Source organism: Fringilla coelebs (assembly GCF_963513975.1).
Source record: "Fringilla coelebs genome assembly, chromosome: 3".
In the NCBI taxonomy this organism is placed as follows: Eukaryota; Metazoa; Chordata; class Aves; order Passeriformes; family Fringillidae; genus Fringilla; species Fringilla coelebs.
The window spans coordinates 64,590,766-64,606,260 of NC_140030.1; the positions used below are offsets into that span (position 1 = coordinate 64,590,766).

The window sequence follows — 15,495 nt, forward strand, 5'->3', positions numbered from 1 at the left end:
CTCTCCATAAGGCTATATCCAGATCATACTATATTTTTCTTTTCCTCTGTACCTATGCTCCAGAAGGGGAAGAGCCAACGGTGACATTCTTTATTGCCTTAGCTTTCTAACAGCTATGGGAATTTCTTTAATACTCATAAATAAGGTAAAAAATAAGGTATGATTTTATTTTTAAATGGAACCCTAGAAAGGCAGCTCACAGCCTCCAGGTGGCAAGTCTCAGAAACATCCACCATGTCATGCAGTTCCCTCTCGTCTCTGCTTTCTCCTGCCATAATGCAAATCCCTTAGAAGGTGGAAAGGTGTAATCACAGCAGCTGGTGGGGACGTCAGGAAGGAAAGTGTTAAATGCTGAGGGTAAACATCTCCTGATTTGTTACCTAGTCAGCAGGGCAGAGAAGATCTCACAGATAAACCCAGCCTCGAAGCTTCTCCCCCAGCTCAACTGGTTATTGCTCAGCGGCAGCTCTTACTCATCTGAATCTAGGTGGAGCTCCTTCCCTCCCTCCATCCCTCCCTCCCTCCCTGCTGTGTCTGTCCTGGCTGAAAAGCTTTTCCCCAGCACCTGCACGGGCGTTCTCAGGTGGCGGCAGCGCCTTTCCAGGAGCTCGGCCGAGGCAGCCATCGCTCCCTTGCCGGCCCAGCCTGAGGCACAGAGGCCTTGTCCCGCCAGCGCCCGCCCCGCGCCATGGTGAAGTACGGCCTGGACTACACGCGCTGCCGATGGATCCTGCCCCTGCTCCTGGGCATCGGGGTCATCTTCGGCATCATCGCGCTGGCGGGCTGGGGCTGGCTGGAGTCGCAGACCTTGCCCTACGTGCTGCAAGCGTCGCTGTGGCAGATCTGCAGGAGGGCTGACCAGGGCGGGGAATGGAACTGCGAGTCCCTCATGGGCTACGGTAAGCGCCGACAGGGGTGGCGGGGAGCAGGCTCTGAAGCAGAGGGTCACATCCCCCAGGTACCTTCCCGCAGGTCTCCTAACTGCATCACCCAATACCTGGCATTTATGTATGTAGCCATGGGCAATAGGGACTGTCACTGAGTACACCGAGGCTTTTGACTAACCGGGTGAAGAATTAAAATCCCTTCAACGCCCCTGTGCAGAAAAAAACCCTAGAGGATTACATAATACATAAAACCCCATGCATGGTATGCGACCAGTGTAAAAAAATAACACAGGATTCATTTCCTCTCTCAGAAGAGTCTGGTCTCGCTAGACCAGAATCTCTTTTCACAAAGAATCTGTTCTCGCTAATCACTGCTTCTCAAAACTTAACGGCTACGGTGATCAAACATCCAAACAACAAGCTGTGTGGGTAAGCCTGGCATTAGCGTGACAAGCCGGTCTGAGTGCCAGAAACAGGGAGGTAAAAATGTAAGATGGCAGCAAGATATTCCCAGGGAGTGTCAGGCTACAGAATGCTGCCCTGAAACTGCTCCGGTAGGTGGGTCGTGTGAAAGAGTCTCCTTGTGATTATGAAAGAAAGCTTTAAAAGATGAAAGGATTTCTTGTTCATACTAAGTTTTGGTAAAGTGTGCTATTAAACATGTTGACCTGGGTGCAGTCTTCAGCTTGAAAAGACATAAACCACAAGTGTGGGAGAATAGCCCAAGAGAAGTGTCACTCTGGATGTGCTCTGTTTCTTTTTTATTTTTTCCTTTTTTTTTCTTTCTGTATATTTGCTATTGGCCATGGTTTGAAACAAGTAATAGTGAATGAAGGGGTTAGCTTCAGCTGTAAAGGAAGTTCATGAGTTCTTAAAAAATATGCTCATTCAAATTACAAGGAAGAACCTCTTCTCTAGGGCTCAGAATCTCAGCTCTTCTTGTTGAAAATAAGAGGAAAAGCACTTGCTGAAGCAATCTCAGGGATCATTTATTACAGCACTTCAAAATTGTTCCTGAAGGTTTATTGTATGTCATGAAACCCTACCTTCTATGCAGAAAATTCAGCTGTAATGAGTTAATTGCAGCAGGCCTCTGTGAGTGTAGGGCTCCAGGCGTGACCAGCTCCACTGAGCCTCACCATCCAGCCCTGCTCTCAGGGCTCCAGCATTACCTCTGTGGCTGGGTGTAAATCAAGCCAGCAAATGGTCCTCTGCTACGTGGCACTTGAGAGAAGGAGAAAGAACATGATGCTTAGTACAGGACTTCTCAGTCCTGAATTTCCTCCTAAGTTTCCTGAAAAGTGAGCCCTCCTCTTGATCTCCAAGTTAGGCCCTGGAGAATGCTATGAATGCCAGCTTTAAGTGGTCAGGAAACACTGAGATGTTTCACCTTGCTTCTCTTGATAACACAGGACAAATTTCTCCTTACTTCTGGGACCTAGATATGCCAAAATGTTTGGCATTTCATTTCCTTCCTTATCCTGACTCACTCTGATAGCTTTAAATTCTGCAGCTGCATGCAGTTTCCCTGGAAACTGGACAGCATCTAGAGACAAACCAGGGAGGTCACCCTCTGTGTGGACTGTCCTGTAATGTCTGGGGTTACCATGAATCACATCCACAATAAGTCCAGCACTTTTTACACAAACATTGTGGACTTGGTACTGGAGAATCCACTGACTCTTCTGAAAGCATTAGAAATGCTGTTTGTGAGCTGCATGACTGCGTTATGCCCCAATAGGCATGCATCTATCACTTGAACTCTTCAAGGTGATTAAATACCCAGGAAGCCTAAGCAAATTCTCAAAATCCTCCTGGACAAAATTTCCTGGATATGTGTGGCACAATGGAGTCACCTAGCCAGTGGGAGAATATGTGAAGGCTGCATGTAAACAAGGTATGCAAATGCCAGGTAAGAGTGGGTTATGCTGCCAGGCTTCTGCCTTTGCCAGATGATGCCATTAAAATGCAGACCTTGCTCTTCAAGGGGGTGAGTTTCCCTGACCAAGAAGAGGACTGTAGACCTGACTGTTAGCTCGTGTCACTGTCCTGATCTTTTCCAGACCTTTCCCTTAGACCCCTTCTTGACAGAAGTGGGATGTGCTCAGATCCAATCCTGTTCTCCATTTTTCCATACTCAGTGATGCAGGTTTGGGATTTTTCTTTTGTGACTCCCACCTTTTCTCATGCAGGGCAGAGGTGGCTGATGTTGGTCTTGGATTTCACCCAAAAGACCAGGCCATGAGAGCATCTCATTTGTGAGCATGCAGGTCTTGTGTGGAGCCTGATTGTACCTGCCTTAGTGATGAAAGAGAGGCTTTTAGTAATTCTGGGATTAAATTTATCTACTGTGCTCCTGAAAGGTCATGGAAAACAAGCATTCAGCATCATGTTCTGTGGGATGTTTAACTTTGTGCCAAGCTAAACACAGTGCTGGTTAAACAAAGTGTAATTACACGCCTTCCTGAACACAAAGATGTGATGTAAACGTAAAGGACAGAAATGTTTTCCAGCATTCCTGAGATGAGATCTCTTTTCCCCCCTCTGTTACACGGTTTCCATCTTCTTTCTTCTGACCTTTACTCTCAGCTTCCCTGCCTAATCTGCCACTGACTGGGTAGGTTCTGAAATTTGGCCCTCCTGCAGAGGTGGTTTCACTGATAAACATTGTAGGTGATATGTATGTGTACCCCAGCAGATGCCAGCAAATATTGTCAACATGACTTGGACAGTGTAGTTATCTTAATCCACTACAGTCATCTTCATCCTATCATAATTAGATATAATTGCAACATCCTTGCAAGTCGTTAATTATAATGTGCAAATTCAAATCAAATTCTGCACGTGCAATGTTTATAATTCCCCTTGAGTCTTGGCTGCTTGGAACAAGATATGTTTATACAGTTGAAAGGCAAAAACCCAGTGTCACTGAGGTTGATTATATTGGAAGGGAAGAAGGTTAAATATTTCATTGGCTGCATCAGTTCAGAGGTTTTGATTTTATTTTATTTTTTTTCTTGGCAGTGGAGTAACTCCACTGGTGCACTTACCTTTTGTGAAAGCATCTGCTAACCCGTGGTCTTTTGCAAAGTTGATGAGCTCTGTGGAAAGTGAGAATATGAAGAGTTTATACACTCTGTTATCTTCTCCAAGACTTCAGATCATCATCAAATATATGACACTCATGTAGACTTTATCAAAGACTGTTTCTTTTCAAGCATATTTAGTTCAAATAAATAGAACTTTCTAGGAAAAAATATCCAGTGCATTAGGACACTTACTCAAAATGCAGGAAATTTAGGATGAGGGACTGAGAGTTCCATTGCTCTTGCTCTTCATTGTTCTTGCACTTGAAAAAACAAAGAGCTTAATCTGATGACATGCTTGAACACATAAAAAGAGAGATTAAGACTTTTTAGATAGATAATGAGCAATATGGAATGTACCTCTGTGAGACATAGCTGAGCTTATGAAGAAAATGCACAGGTTAAACCCCATCATGATGCTGGCACAGCACTCCTTTGTTTTTCTTGTTCTTTGGCTATGTTACCTGTCTTGAACAAGGTATGTCTTGCAGACCTGAGACATTTCTTCAGTATGTAATTTATTCCACTGCAGACTTTGAAGATGTTTAAACATGTGTAGGTAAATACATAATAAAGATAAATAATGTGGGGGGAAATATCTGATTTTATTAGTCTGAATGTGATGCACAAAGAGTGAAAAACTAGTGACTACACTTGTCCCTTCTTATCTTCTGTCCAGCCTTGCCGTTCTTCCATTTGCAGATGCTGTCATCAAAACAACTGAAATTTTAAAGTAAATGTTGATGAGATCATCTTACTTGCATAGTGCAAACAGAGATCTCTTGGGGAAACAAATCAGGAAAAGGCATTTCCATATGGCAAGTGAAATGCACATCTTCAGTTATTTTCACATCGTAATATTCTATTATAGGTTTTTCCTGGGATATGTGGAGAGGTTTGTGGCTGTGGAGATTAGTGGAGGGATGAATGCTTTTACCATCTGGAAGGGACCCCTTTGTGCAGCTTGTCTTCCAGGCAAATAATGGGCAACTATGTTCTAGATATCCAGTTTCATTTTGGTCTATGAATATGAATGCAATACCAAAAGATAAGGAGGCTAGTATAGTATGATTATAATGAACAAAATCTACTTCAAATATGACAGCAGATAAGTATGGCTACAGGATAAGTGAAAGAAGGAAATGTTGCAAAAGTAATATCCTTTTGAGAAAAGAAATATTCTGCATCTCCATTGATGAGTAGATTTTTTCCCCCATTTTGCCTGTACCAATCTTTTGTTTCCAGGGAATCTTTTGCTACAGTGAAGCACCATTTATTATCCTGGAGGAAGAACAAAATGGAAATCACTTACTAAAAATACCCAAGTAGTGATACAACAGCAAGGTTACATGGTGTATTTGGGATCAGTTTGCAAAGTCTCTCTCTTGGTACTACACCTACCACTGGCCTTGCACTGCTGGCCACACAGCTTTCCCTCTGGAAAATGACCTTCTCCATCAGAGCAGTGGCTCATTACACCTGGGGCAGAGGACAGACCAGGCACCAAGTTTTGCCACTGCCACACAACCTGTGTAAAACTGTTTTTCCTTCCCCCACATTCCCATTACAGCTGACAGCCAGCACCTAATCCCAGCATGGGGACTTGCCCCAAGATAAAGCGAGCACCCTGAGCAGAGTGACATGGGGATATTTTCAGAGGGACAGGATGGAATACAGCAGATGGAGGACAAACAAGATGTCCCAGTGTCTCTCTGGCATCTGAGGATGTCTGTACATCAAAACAGAAATGAAGTAAACAAATAACTGTGCTTTTGAAGTAGGGACCAGCTCAAGTCACTGGGCCTTTATTGCAGATTTTTCCTTAAGTCAAGGTTCTGCACTTAACAGCTTTCAGAATTTGGTAACATCCAAGTAGCTTTGTGAAAGTGTCTTTGTAGCTGGGAAAGAGGCTGGGGAGGTTTCTGAGCCAATCAAGGAAGCCCGTGGGAGAGCCCAGGATGGAGCCCAGCTCTGCTCTGTGCATGGCCTGGATTAAAGGGCAAACCTGTACTCCTTTGGCACAGGGCAAAATGAAAACAAAAGGCTGCTGCTGTTCTTGCTGTATTGTAGCATAAAATAGTTACATGTATATATAGTGGTTGTCTGTAGTTTTTAATGAGAGTGTGTAGAGAAGCATATGATTTCCTAAGACATTATTCTCCTTAATGTTCACTGGGATTAACCAGTGAGAAATGAGATTACAAGATTAGGTACTGAATAATGTAGAATACTCAATAATTATTCAAAGCTTAGAATGAGAAAAAATACATTTTTAAACATATAGCTAATGAAAAAATCCCAACAGTGTTTGTAAGGAATGATGCAAGAAGGAAAGAAAACATTTGATTTTTCCCCAGCTTGCAGAAGACACTCCATTGTTTCTAAACAGGTATAAGAGAAGGGAATCAAGGCCAGAGCATTTAATTACCATGAAAATTTTTATTCCTTATCTGCAATTTCTTGTGTGCTTTCCCTTATAGTTTTAGAGTTTGTACTTTTATAATTTCTGTGGCAGATTCATTTAATCAGATTCTTTTCTAAATAATAGTAATGCTCTTGAGCAGTAAAGGCTCCAGAGAGCAATTTCACGTGCAACCTCACCGTTTATTATCCAGCCTTCCCTTAATAATTATGGTTAGATGATGTGGAAAAATAGCAGTCATGTGGAACATTCTCATCTGCCCATCAGGAGATATGAACTGCTGGTGCTGAGGATTTTGAGAAGATCCTCAGCACTTTGCATTTTCAGGCTCTGAAGTCCTGAAGAGAGGATTCCATTCCCTTACGTAGGAGGCATCTCTGCTGACAGCATATGGAAACTTGTGGCCAAGCTCTCAATCCTCTTCACCTCATCTGTTCCTCTAGTTTATTGAAGTAATCTAATACAGCATTTCCATAACAACATCTCCAGAATCTGAGCAGTGATAAGGGCTGCAAGATGCATTTCAAATTCCAGTGTAGGTTTAAACATATTACTTAAGTGAGGAGGTGTTAAACAGCAAAAGAAACAAAACTCTCAGAACATTCTTTCACATTCCTGTATCAGTTTTTGCTGGCAGCTTGTGCTGTTCTGAGACACCTCAAACACACTGACTCAGTGAGCATTGTAATGCCATGTTTCTTCTTTGTCAAGTACCATTATAAAAGCTCATTGCTCAAAAATTCCCAGGAACTCAAAGTAGCTTGTGGAGTGCTGACACTAGCCTGTGTTCCAGAGGTATCTGGCTTCCTTCTACTAGTACTGAATAACACTTTGGTCCTGCTGAATTACTAATCTGAAAATGAATACATATATTGTCACCTACTGTGCTGACATATGCTTGCTGTGCCCAAATCAGGCCCCAGAAAAATATGAAGTCTCTCTGCAGTTCATTTAACAACCTCATCAGCAGTAAGCAGCAAGGGACAAAGATTTTCAGGATGCATTGGAAAGCTGTTTCATTAACAAGAAGAGTAAATAAGTTCAATATATTTTTATGAGTACAAAGCATGACTTCTGCTTATATTCTGCGGGTTTTATTTTGCGAATAGTAAAATTTTGCTTCTATCAGAAAATCAGATCCAGGTTCACAGCTGCTGTCTGTTAGTGGGAAATTCCCTAGTGCTAAAGGTGATTTTCATCAAGGTTTTAGAACAAAGTTTGCTCACAGTGGGAAAACTGCAGATCAAGAGTGACAACAATTCTTGGTGCACATGGAAATAAGATGTAAATTCAGTGTTCATTAGTCCCAAATGACTTTGGGAATATAAAACTTAAAAAGAACTTTTTTTTAAAAGGTTCCACTCTACTGTTTTGATTAAAGGTCCTAGTTCATAGCCAGTATTATCATGGAAATCAATGCTATTTAATTCACATGAAATATTTCAACCCACTCAGGGGCAATTAGGGAGCAGGTACATCTTGCTTGTCTCATTAACTGAGTTTATGTAAATGAACCGATTAATCAATACCTTACCTATTTTATTTACCTGACCCTCCCAAACCCCATGTACACATCCAAGTATAAGTAATCCTGCTTTCATTTAAAATAACCAGGAAAAAAAATAGGAGGAAAAAATGTTATAGCAGTAAAGTGTATGAAGCTGAGCTTTAATCCTGACATTTTCCCAGTGTGTGCAACTGTTTCTGAAGAGAATGTGAGATAGGGGTACTCCCTGACTCTCTCGTGAGCAAACCTTTAATTCTGAGGCACCTGTGCGTGCATTATATTTAATATCTAACTTACTCCCTTGGTGCTCCCTTTGATGATGGCTCTACCCCTTCTGCCCCTTCTGCTTTCCCAGCACTAAGCAAGCATCAGGGAGCAGCCCTCATTAATGCAGGATCTGCAGAAGCCAGCTTCTAAGTCAAGCCTGTACACGCCTGAGCTTATGATGAGATGAATTTGAACCACTCCCTCAAGACGTAGCTGCTCCTCCCCTCAAATTCAACTCGGAATAGCTTCTAAGTTTAATTGCTTGCCTCAGTAAGAAAGGAGGGTTGCAGATTACATAAAGGATTTGCCTGTGTTTGTTTGTGGGTGAAGTCAGGGGTGAGGAATTAATAGGTTTTTCCTTTAAAGGAGTTAAAGCCCAGCAAGCCATACTGAGCTATCATTTTAGCATACAGCTATGGACAAAACACTGCCTTCTGCTAATGTATACTGGGTTTTATTGATAGAAGAACTACTCATAAAGGTTCTTTTCCTTAATGTTGTCATCTAAAATCATTATTATGGAGTACTTGTCCTAATGTCCTAATCCTTTCTCATTTATATGGGACCTGTTACTAATCCTTGAGAAACTTTGGCCATGACATTATCCTAATGTGAACCTAAATAGGTCATTCTCTGCTTCCATGGTTGTCTTTTAAATAGTGGCAAGATAAAAGCTGGTTCTGGCTTACACAAAAATTACTTTCATGAGATAATACTCTGTTATTAAATGAGAAATCCATATTAACAAACTATGAATTCTAATCAAGTAATGCTAGGGGGAAAAGAATAGAGTTACCAAAGAGGATGTCATACAGAAAGACTAAAAATTCTGTATTCCACTGCAAAAGATATTAATTTCAACCAAAAAAAATCCAATGAAAAACCTCCAGTACTGACTACCCATATGAAAGATATACAGAAAATGAAGTTCTCTGAAAGAAGATCCAGAGACAATGAAGACAGAAACTCAGAAAATAGTACATATGTACTGATACCTTTGATATTATTTTCCTCATTTTATTCTGTTCATAAATTATCCATGACTAATATGTGATCTTTTTCTCAGTTGTACAAACTTCCTTTGAAATACTTTTCAATGTCTTTCAGTCTGCACATGCAGTTTATTCAAAAGAAGCTGCTTTTGGTGGTTTCTGATTTATCTTGGCTGTATACAAACACATGCACACTGGTATTTCAATGCCAGCTCACGTGATCAGCAAACAATTGCAGAGATTATAGTGTGCATTTGTTTCCAGAAAGAGCACAGAAATTCCCCACAGTTGGCATGTTACAGAGTCAGTATTTCCAGAAGACAGGATTTTGCACTGTGTCCTGTTGCTCAGGTAACACAGGAAATCCAGAGTCCTGATGATAGTGGTGTGCATATACACCAGCACTTTGTAAAGCTTTGGCTGGTAGAGATGTGGGTTAATGGGTTTGATGGGCCCCCGTAAGGGTTATGCTAAGGGAACACGAGTTCTGCTGCAAACATGTGCACTTTCACATGGACACTTTCTTGAGGAGAACAAGCCAAAGGGAAATGGGTAAAACCTGGCCAAAGCAGTTCCTTTTCAAAGTGAAGCATGTGCTCTGCAGTGCTTGCCACACCCTGACAAAGAACGCCAGGTTGAGAAACTCAAGTGAGTTCAGCTTTGTTTCCAAAATAATACTCTTTCCCTTTAATCAGAGAGATGTTAAACAGGTTGAGCTCTGCAAACTCAGCCTAGAAATATCCTCATTACGTACAACACAGAGATTAATAGCTACCACTGCAGATTTTAGTTCTCCTAAGAGTCGCTTTGCAAGACTGCAGCTAGAACTGCAGGGTTCATGTTTCTTTCCCTCAGTGTTATGAAGGATAACAGAGCAAAATGTCTGTTACATTTTCTTTCATCCCTCCCTGGGTGAAATTCTTGTGAATTAAAGCTACCCTTTCTCAAATCGCTGCACAATTCACTGCAGTGTGAGAATGATCAGTCAGCAAGAACCTCTAGCTAATTGTTGGTGTCTTTGAGCTGACAATAAATACTTGTTTTTCTTTCCAATGTTAGTTGTGTATTTAGCTTCAAGCCAAGAGGAAAATTTGAGAAGTATGTTCTTATTGATCATACAAGGAGCGGTACTTCTGAACTCTCTGGGGTTGCTTTCAGAAAATGTCACCCAAGGAGAGACTCAGCAGTTTATGTGGTGTGGGAGTACCAGATCAAGAAAAACATGAGACTGTTACTGTGAGTGTTTTCCTATGTTTTGAAACACATACACCAGGAACTTGGGCATTTGTATTTGTCATGGAGGAAGTAAAGGTTATATGCTATTTTCAAGACACAACAGCCCTTTTTTTGAAGCATGGAGCTTTTGGAGCATGAAGATGAGAGGCTAAGGAAATATTAGGTTAGGTGGTTCAAAGTTTTGGCTCAACTTACTGCTGAGCAAGAAAGTTTGTTTCTTTTTGTGTGAAGCACCGACAGTGTTTACACTTTCATAAACTGTAAAATGTGTGAAGGAGTAAAATCAGGAAGGCAGGAAACTGGAGATATTCCTAGTCCTGGATGTCTAATTAAGTCCATCAGCTTCCCTATGGCTGCAGCCAGATACAGAATAATCAGAATGTGTTTATATGGTGCAATACAAGAGGTAGTCATGCTGCCTCCAAACTGAATTAGCTTTGATAGCAGAGTAATAAATCTGTGTTATTATTGAATTTTGTCTCAGCTAATTATGTGGCTCATAAGATATCATGAGCTCTGTCCTGGCATTGAGGGCTTTTCCTGGCCTCTAAATTAGCTCAAGGGTCTTCTCACAAAGCAGGGAGTTATAGAAGTCAGGCACTTGTTTTCATTTCCCAGTGGTCACATATTACAGTATTCACTTTGGACAGCCCAGACTCCCACAAATCACTGCTGACTGACACACAAAGCTCTGTTATCGCAAGCACTTTCCTTGCTCACTTGAGAGAGGTGTGAGAACATGGGTTCCTCTTGCCTGTTTGGGATAGCAATGTCTTTTCAAGACCAAATTGCTCAAAAAATTGCCAGTTAGAAGGAGTTCTGAAGAGTGGCTGGTGTGTAGCTGCCCTCAAACCCTTTCATAGTGTTCACTGGTGTTCTTTCAGCTGATGGAGGAACTGAAAAAGGGAGAAATGGGACTGGCACCAAAGCATTACAGGATCATGCTGGGATTCAAGGACACTTTTGTATAAACATGTTTATTTTCTCGCAAGGGCATTTTAACTCTTAAACAGCCAAAAATCACCACCATGTTTGGGGCTGAGAAAATAGATCTCCAAAACTGCTGAATATTTTTACAAACTCAGTTTGATATCCTGTAACCTGCTGCTCCCTCTGTTTCAATGTTTGATTTGGTGACTGGTGTACGGGGCCCTTTCAGGTTTCAACTGCCCTCACTTTACAGCCAAGAATACATTGAATTGGTGTTGCACCTGTGAGGATTCTTTGGCCTGGAGTTCCCATTTTTAAGAAGAAGCTTTGCAGATAGAACAATTAATTTATGTTTTTACTCAATATTAAAGACAAAAAGCCCCACAACATTGAAAGATTTGAAAATATTTGGGACTAAATTACCCACTTGCTTGTCAGTATATTTTGACCAATTTAATTCTTCTAATTCTGACATTTTTAAGAAATTTTAAGTCTTGGTTCTCTTTGTAAAGAACTAAACTACTCTAGTACTCCGGGCTGGCACAAGATAAAATAAGCATCTCAAATATAGAAACAGTTGCAATTATTGCTGCACAAAGCCTTTGTTACCTTTTACTCTAGAAAGATAAAACGATTACACACTGTGGTCTTAGACTACTGATAGCTGCCGAGTTTTGCAAAGGGCAGATGAACTCAGAATACTTTTCTTCAAAAAAACACTGTAGAGACTCACTCTTCATACGCTCTACTGCCTTGGAGCTGTGTGCTGTTTTTCTTCCAATGTTGAAGGTTTTTTTTTTCTCTTTTGTAGAACTGAGAGCCACGAAATTGGCTGTTAGGTGATTGAGCAATGCCTCCAAATGGTGTAAGCATCCTGCAACAAGCATGTCTCTTCTTGCCACATAGCCAGAGCCCGGCAGGCTGGGCGTGTGCCCAATCTGCTTCCATACAGTCACAGCATTTGGAACACTACTTCAGGAAAAACACCTGGCTGAGCCTGGCGGGGGAGGGAGCTGCTGGCATGGACAAGGTGCCACCCCACATGTCTGCAGCCACCAGGCGCAGCTCCCTGAGCCCCCAGCCCAGGTGCTACTCCCACGCCAGGGCTTGGTGCTCTACCATCAGCTGCTCTTGGGAAGCAAGGCTGAGCTTTGGCAGCAGGGGAGGTGGAACCCCAGGACTCCTGGTGTGTTGGAACTTGCTGGGCAGGCAGCTGTGCTCTGAGTCTCCCCCTTTGCCTAGGAGTTTTGTATCTAACCACAAGCAATTGTGCACCTAAGAAAAAAATATCACATCTAGATGTTCTTGGAATTTCAGCCTTTTGCCAGAAGTATCCAAAACTCTTGTATCCAAGAGCAGTGAGGTCACCTTTGCTGAGAAACATCTCTTATGGCCAGGTGTCCCTTTTTTTGTCGTTTTAAAGGGGTTACAGAAAGACTGGGAATAGGAGCACCTTCCATGGGGTATATTGAGGAGTATAAGAAATTCCTCTTCTTGACTGTTTCTTCTGATACTCTGCCTGAGGTGCTGTCCTCCCTCCTGTGCCTCCACACTGCACACTCTACCTCTGAGCCCCCTGTAAACTCCTAGAGAGAAAAGTTTGAGCTAAAATACTGGGCTAGAAAATGAAATGTAGAACAAAATTGCTGTCCCTTTCAGTCTTCTCAGGCAGCTGCCTGTTTACTGGGAAAACAACCCACTTGAAAAGCCCTACAAGCAGACAGAAACTTTGTGGAATAAGAGAATGGAGATTAAATAAAACTGAAGATACACTGTGATAGCCAGAATGGAGCAGGAATCATAAAGCAGGGAGAATGTTGAAAAGCAAACAAAAGGGAAATTGGTTTTGTTGGACTGAGGGTAGAAAAGGATAGCTGGAAAATCCTGATCCATTTTTCTTGCCTAATAGTAGTGGTGGTGTGGGCCCTGGGGAAAGCTGTCACTCACTGAGGAGAGGTCGTTTGCTTTCATGCTTACCTGACTCTGGGCAAGGGAAAGACAGGACACTTTGCATTTTATTACTTCCATGCTTAAAGTAAACAAATTGATAGGTTACTTACTCAGTTTCAGAGGGAATTTTTACTGAACAGCATGCACTGCATTTAAGTTGAATTGTAATTATTGTCAGGGTTGTTTGGGCCGTGATAATTTTTTGGCACTGCTGTTGCATATATTTGGTTAGAAGCCAACACTTGACATAGTGGCTTAGATGAGGGGATGAAGTCTGTAGATGCCTAGCAGACTTTAACTGCTTACTCAATTGAATTCACAATTTAAAATGGGTCAAAGTGGCTTTTTTACATCCAGAAAATTTGATGTCTTTGAGCAGTAGTTGCTCCTCAAGTCTTGAAATATTAAATAAATATTATTTTTCTAGTTGTTAAGCCACTGCAATACGCTTTGCTTTAACATGTTATAGCATAAAAATTTATAATTTGAAAATTAAAGAATTAATATCCAGAACAAGCTTTTTGAATTGCAGTGGTTCTAAATTCGGATTAAAACTAGAGATCCAATCTCCCTACAAAACAGATTCCAAATCCTTACCTTCATTTAGGACACAGAGCTAAACTAAGGCTGAAAGACAGAAATCACTGAATTCTGACATTTATGGGCTATTTCCCTACCTTTAAGTTTGCCATATTGGTTGTGCTTTTATAAACACTTTGTTTTGAAGGAAGATTTTATTAGTTCCAGGGACAGTTTAACTCTCCTTGTCTGTGCAAAAGGAAGCTGTTTTTGTGGCATCTGCTGAGGTAATATTTGCTATTGATGGACAGTGTCCAGTTTTACACCTTTAAAGCCATTTCTCTCTTAATTCTCAATTGTTAAAACTGAACAAGTAAGCTCTCACCCAACCTCCGTTTCATTCTGCATGAGAAGACCAATCTGGAATTTTATGCATTCTGCACTTAGTGCATGATTTCTTGTAGAACTAAAATGCACAACTACAAGAGGAGAGAAAGCACCCATGCTTTCTTTCTTGGGAGATGATCCTCTTTTCATAGGTTTTAAAATTAACCTTTACTTACTAACCAGAGAAAACCAACCTTTGTTTTTGTTCCTTTCTAATGTATCTTCCTTCTGATTTCAGCCTGGGGAAGAGCTGCTGCTGCCACATACCTGGTTGGCTTTCTACTTCTAGTCATCTGTTTTGCACTGGCCATCATAGCATTTGCCATTGACACCCTTCGGTTCAACTTCATCCGTGGGATCGGAGGCTTGCTTTTTGTGGCTGGTAAGGCAGCATGTGGAGTCAAGTTTAGCTTGTGCAGATATATCCACGCTAGAACTGATATTTTCCTCAGGTGATCCTATGCCCAAGTCCGTGCCTGTGTGCAATTGAGCTCTCTATGAAAAATCAAAGTCTATCATGGCACTGGATCAATTTTCAGATCTTCCAAAGCATGGATAGGTTTAGCTACAGGGATAAGGGAGAACAGCAGTGGTGCTGGGTGTTAAACGGTTTTTTGTTTTCTCCTATTTCTTCAGCTGTGTTCTCCATCATGGGCCTGGTCATTTACCCAGTAAAGTTCTCATCTGAAATTGAGATGACAGGAATCAATATGTTCAGCTGGGCCTATGGCTTTGGCTGGACCACCGCCATTATGGAAATATGCTTGGGATTCTTCTTTTGCTGCCTTCCTAACTATGAAGATCAGATCCTGGGTAATGTCAAGCCCACATATTTTTACTCTTCCCCATAAGCACCAGGAAAAATGCGTCCATATTCCGGAGATACCTGACAGACTAGATATGTTTTTCAGAATATTGTCATCTGATGTTAGTAGAAAAGGCTGGAAACTTTTCTAATGTGTGTAAAAATATGGCACTGGCATCTGCAGTAAAGTTATCTACTCTATTTTGGACCTTCATATCTGATGTGGGTTGGTCAGATAAAGCATAAATGTTAAAACCCCTTGGTTTTCCTCATTCATTCCCATGAGTGGAGTTTATGTGGATTCCATTGCATTTTAAATACATTCACAATTGTAATTAAATTCAGAAAAACTTATTAAACTGACAATAAACAAAACAACGTGTATAATCTTCCTGAAGGAAAGAAACTCAGAAAAATCCCATTTTGTATGTATCATCTTTAACCTGAAGATTTTGCACAATTCTCAAAAAGTCAAAAACATTTACCCACTGACTGCCAAAGTAGTAA

The 15,495-nt window shown here is 41.3% G+C and overlaps 1 protein-coding gene across 1 annotated transcript; it reads left to right on the forward strand.

The window, feature by feature from the left end:
- Positions 1-688: 688 nt before the first annotated feature.
- On the forward strand, positions 689-15,034 carry LOC311152334 (p53 apoptosis effector related to PMP-22-like; the record flags this gene model as incomplete). The annotated part of the gene is made up of 3 exons (XM_084203312.1): positions 689-899; positions 14,422-14,565; positions 14,820-15,034. 3 exons carry the CDS (start codon positions 689-691, stop codon positions 15,032-15,034), a joined length of 570 nt encoding a protein of 189 aa, XP_084059438.1.
- Between the last annotated feature and the right edge of the window lie 461 nt (positions 15,035-15,495).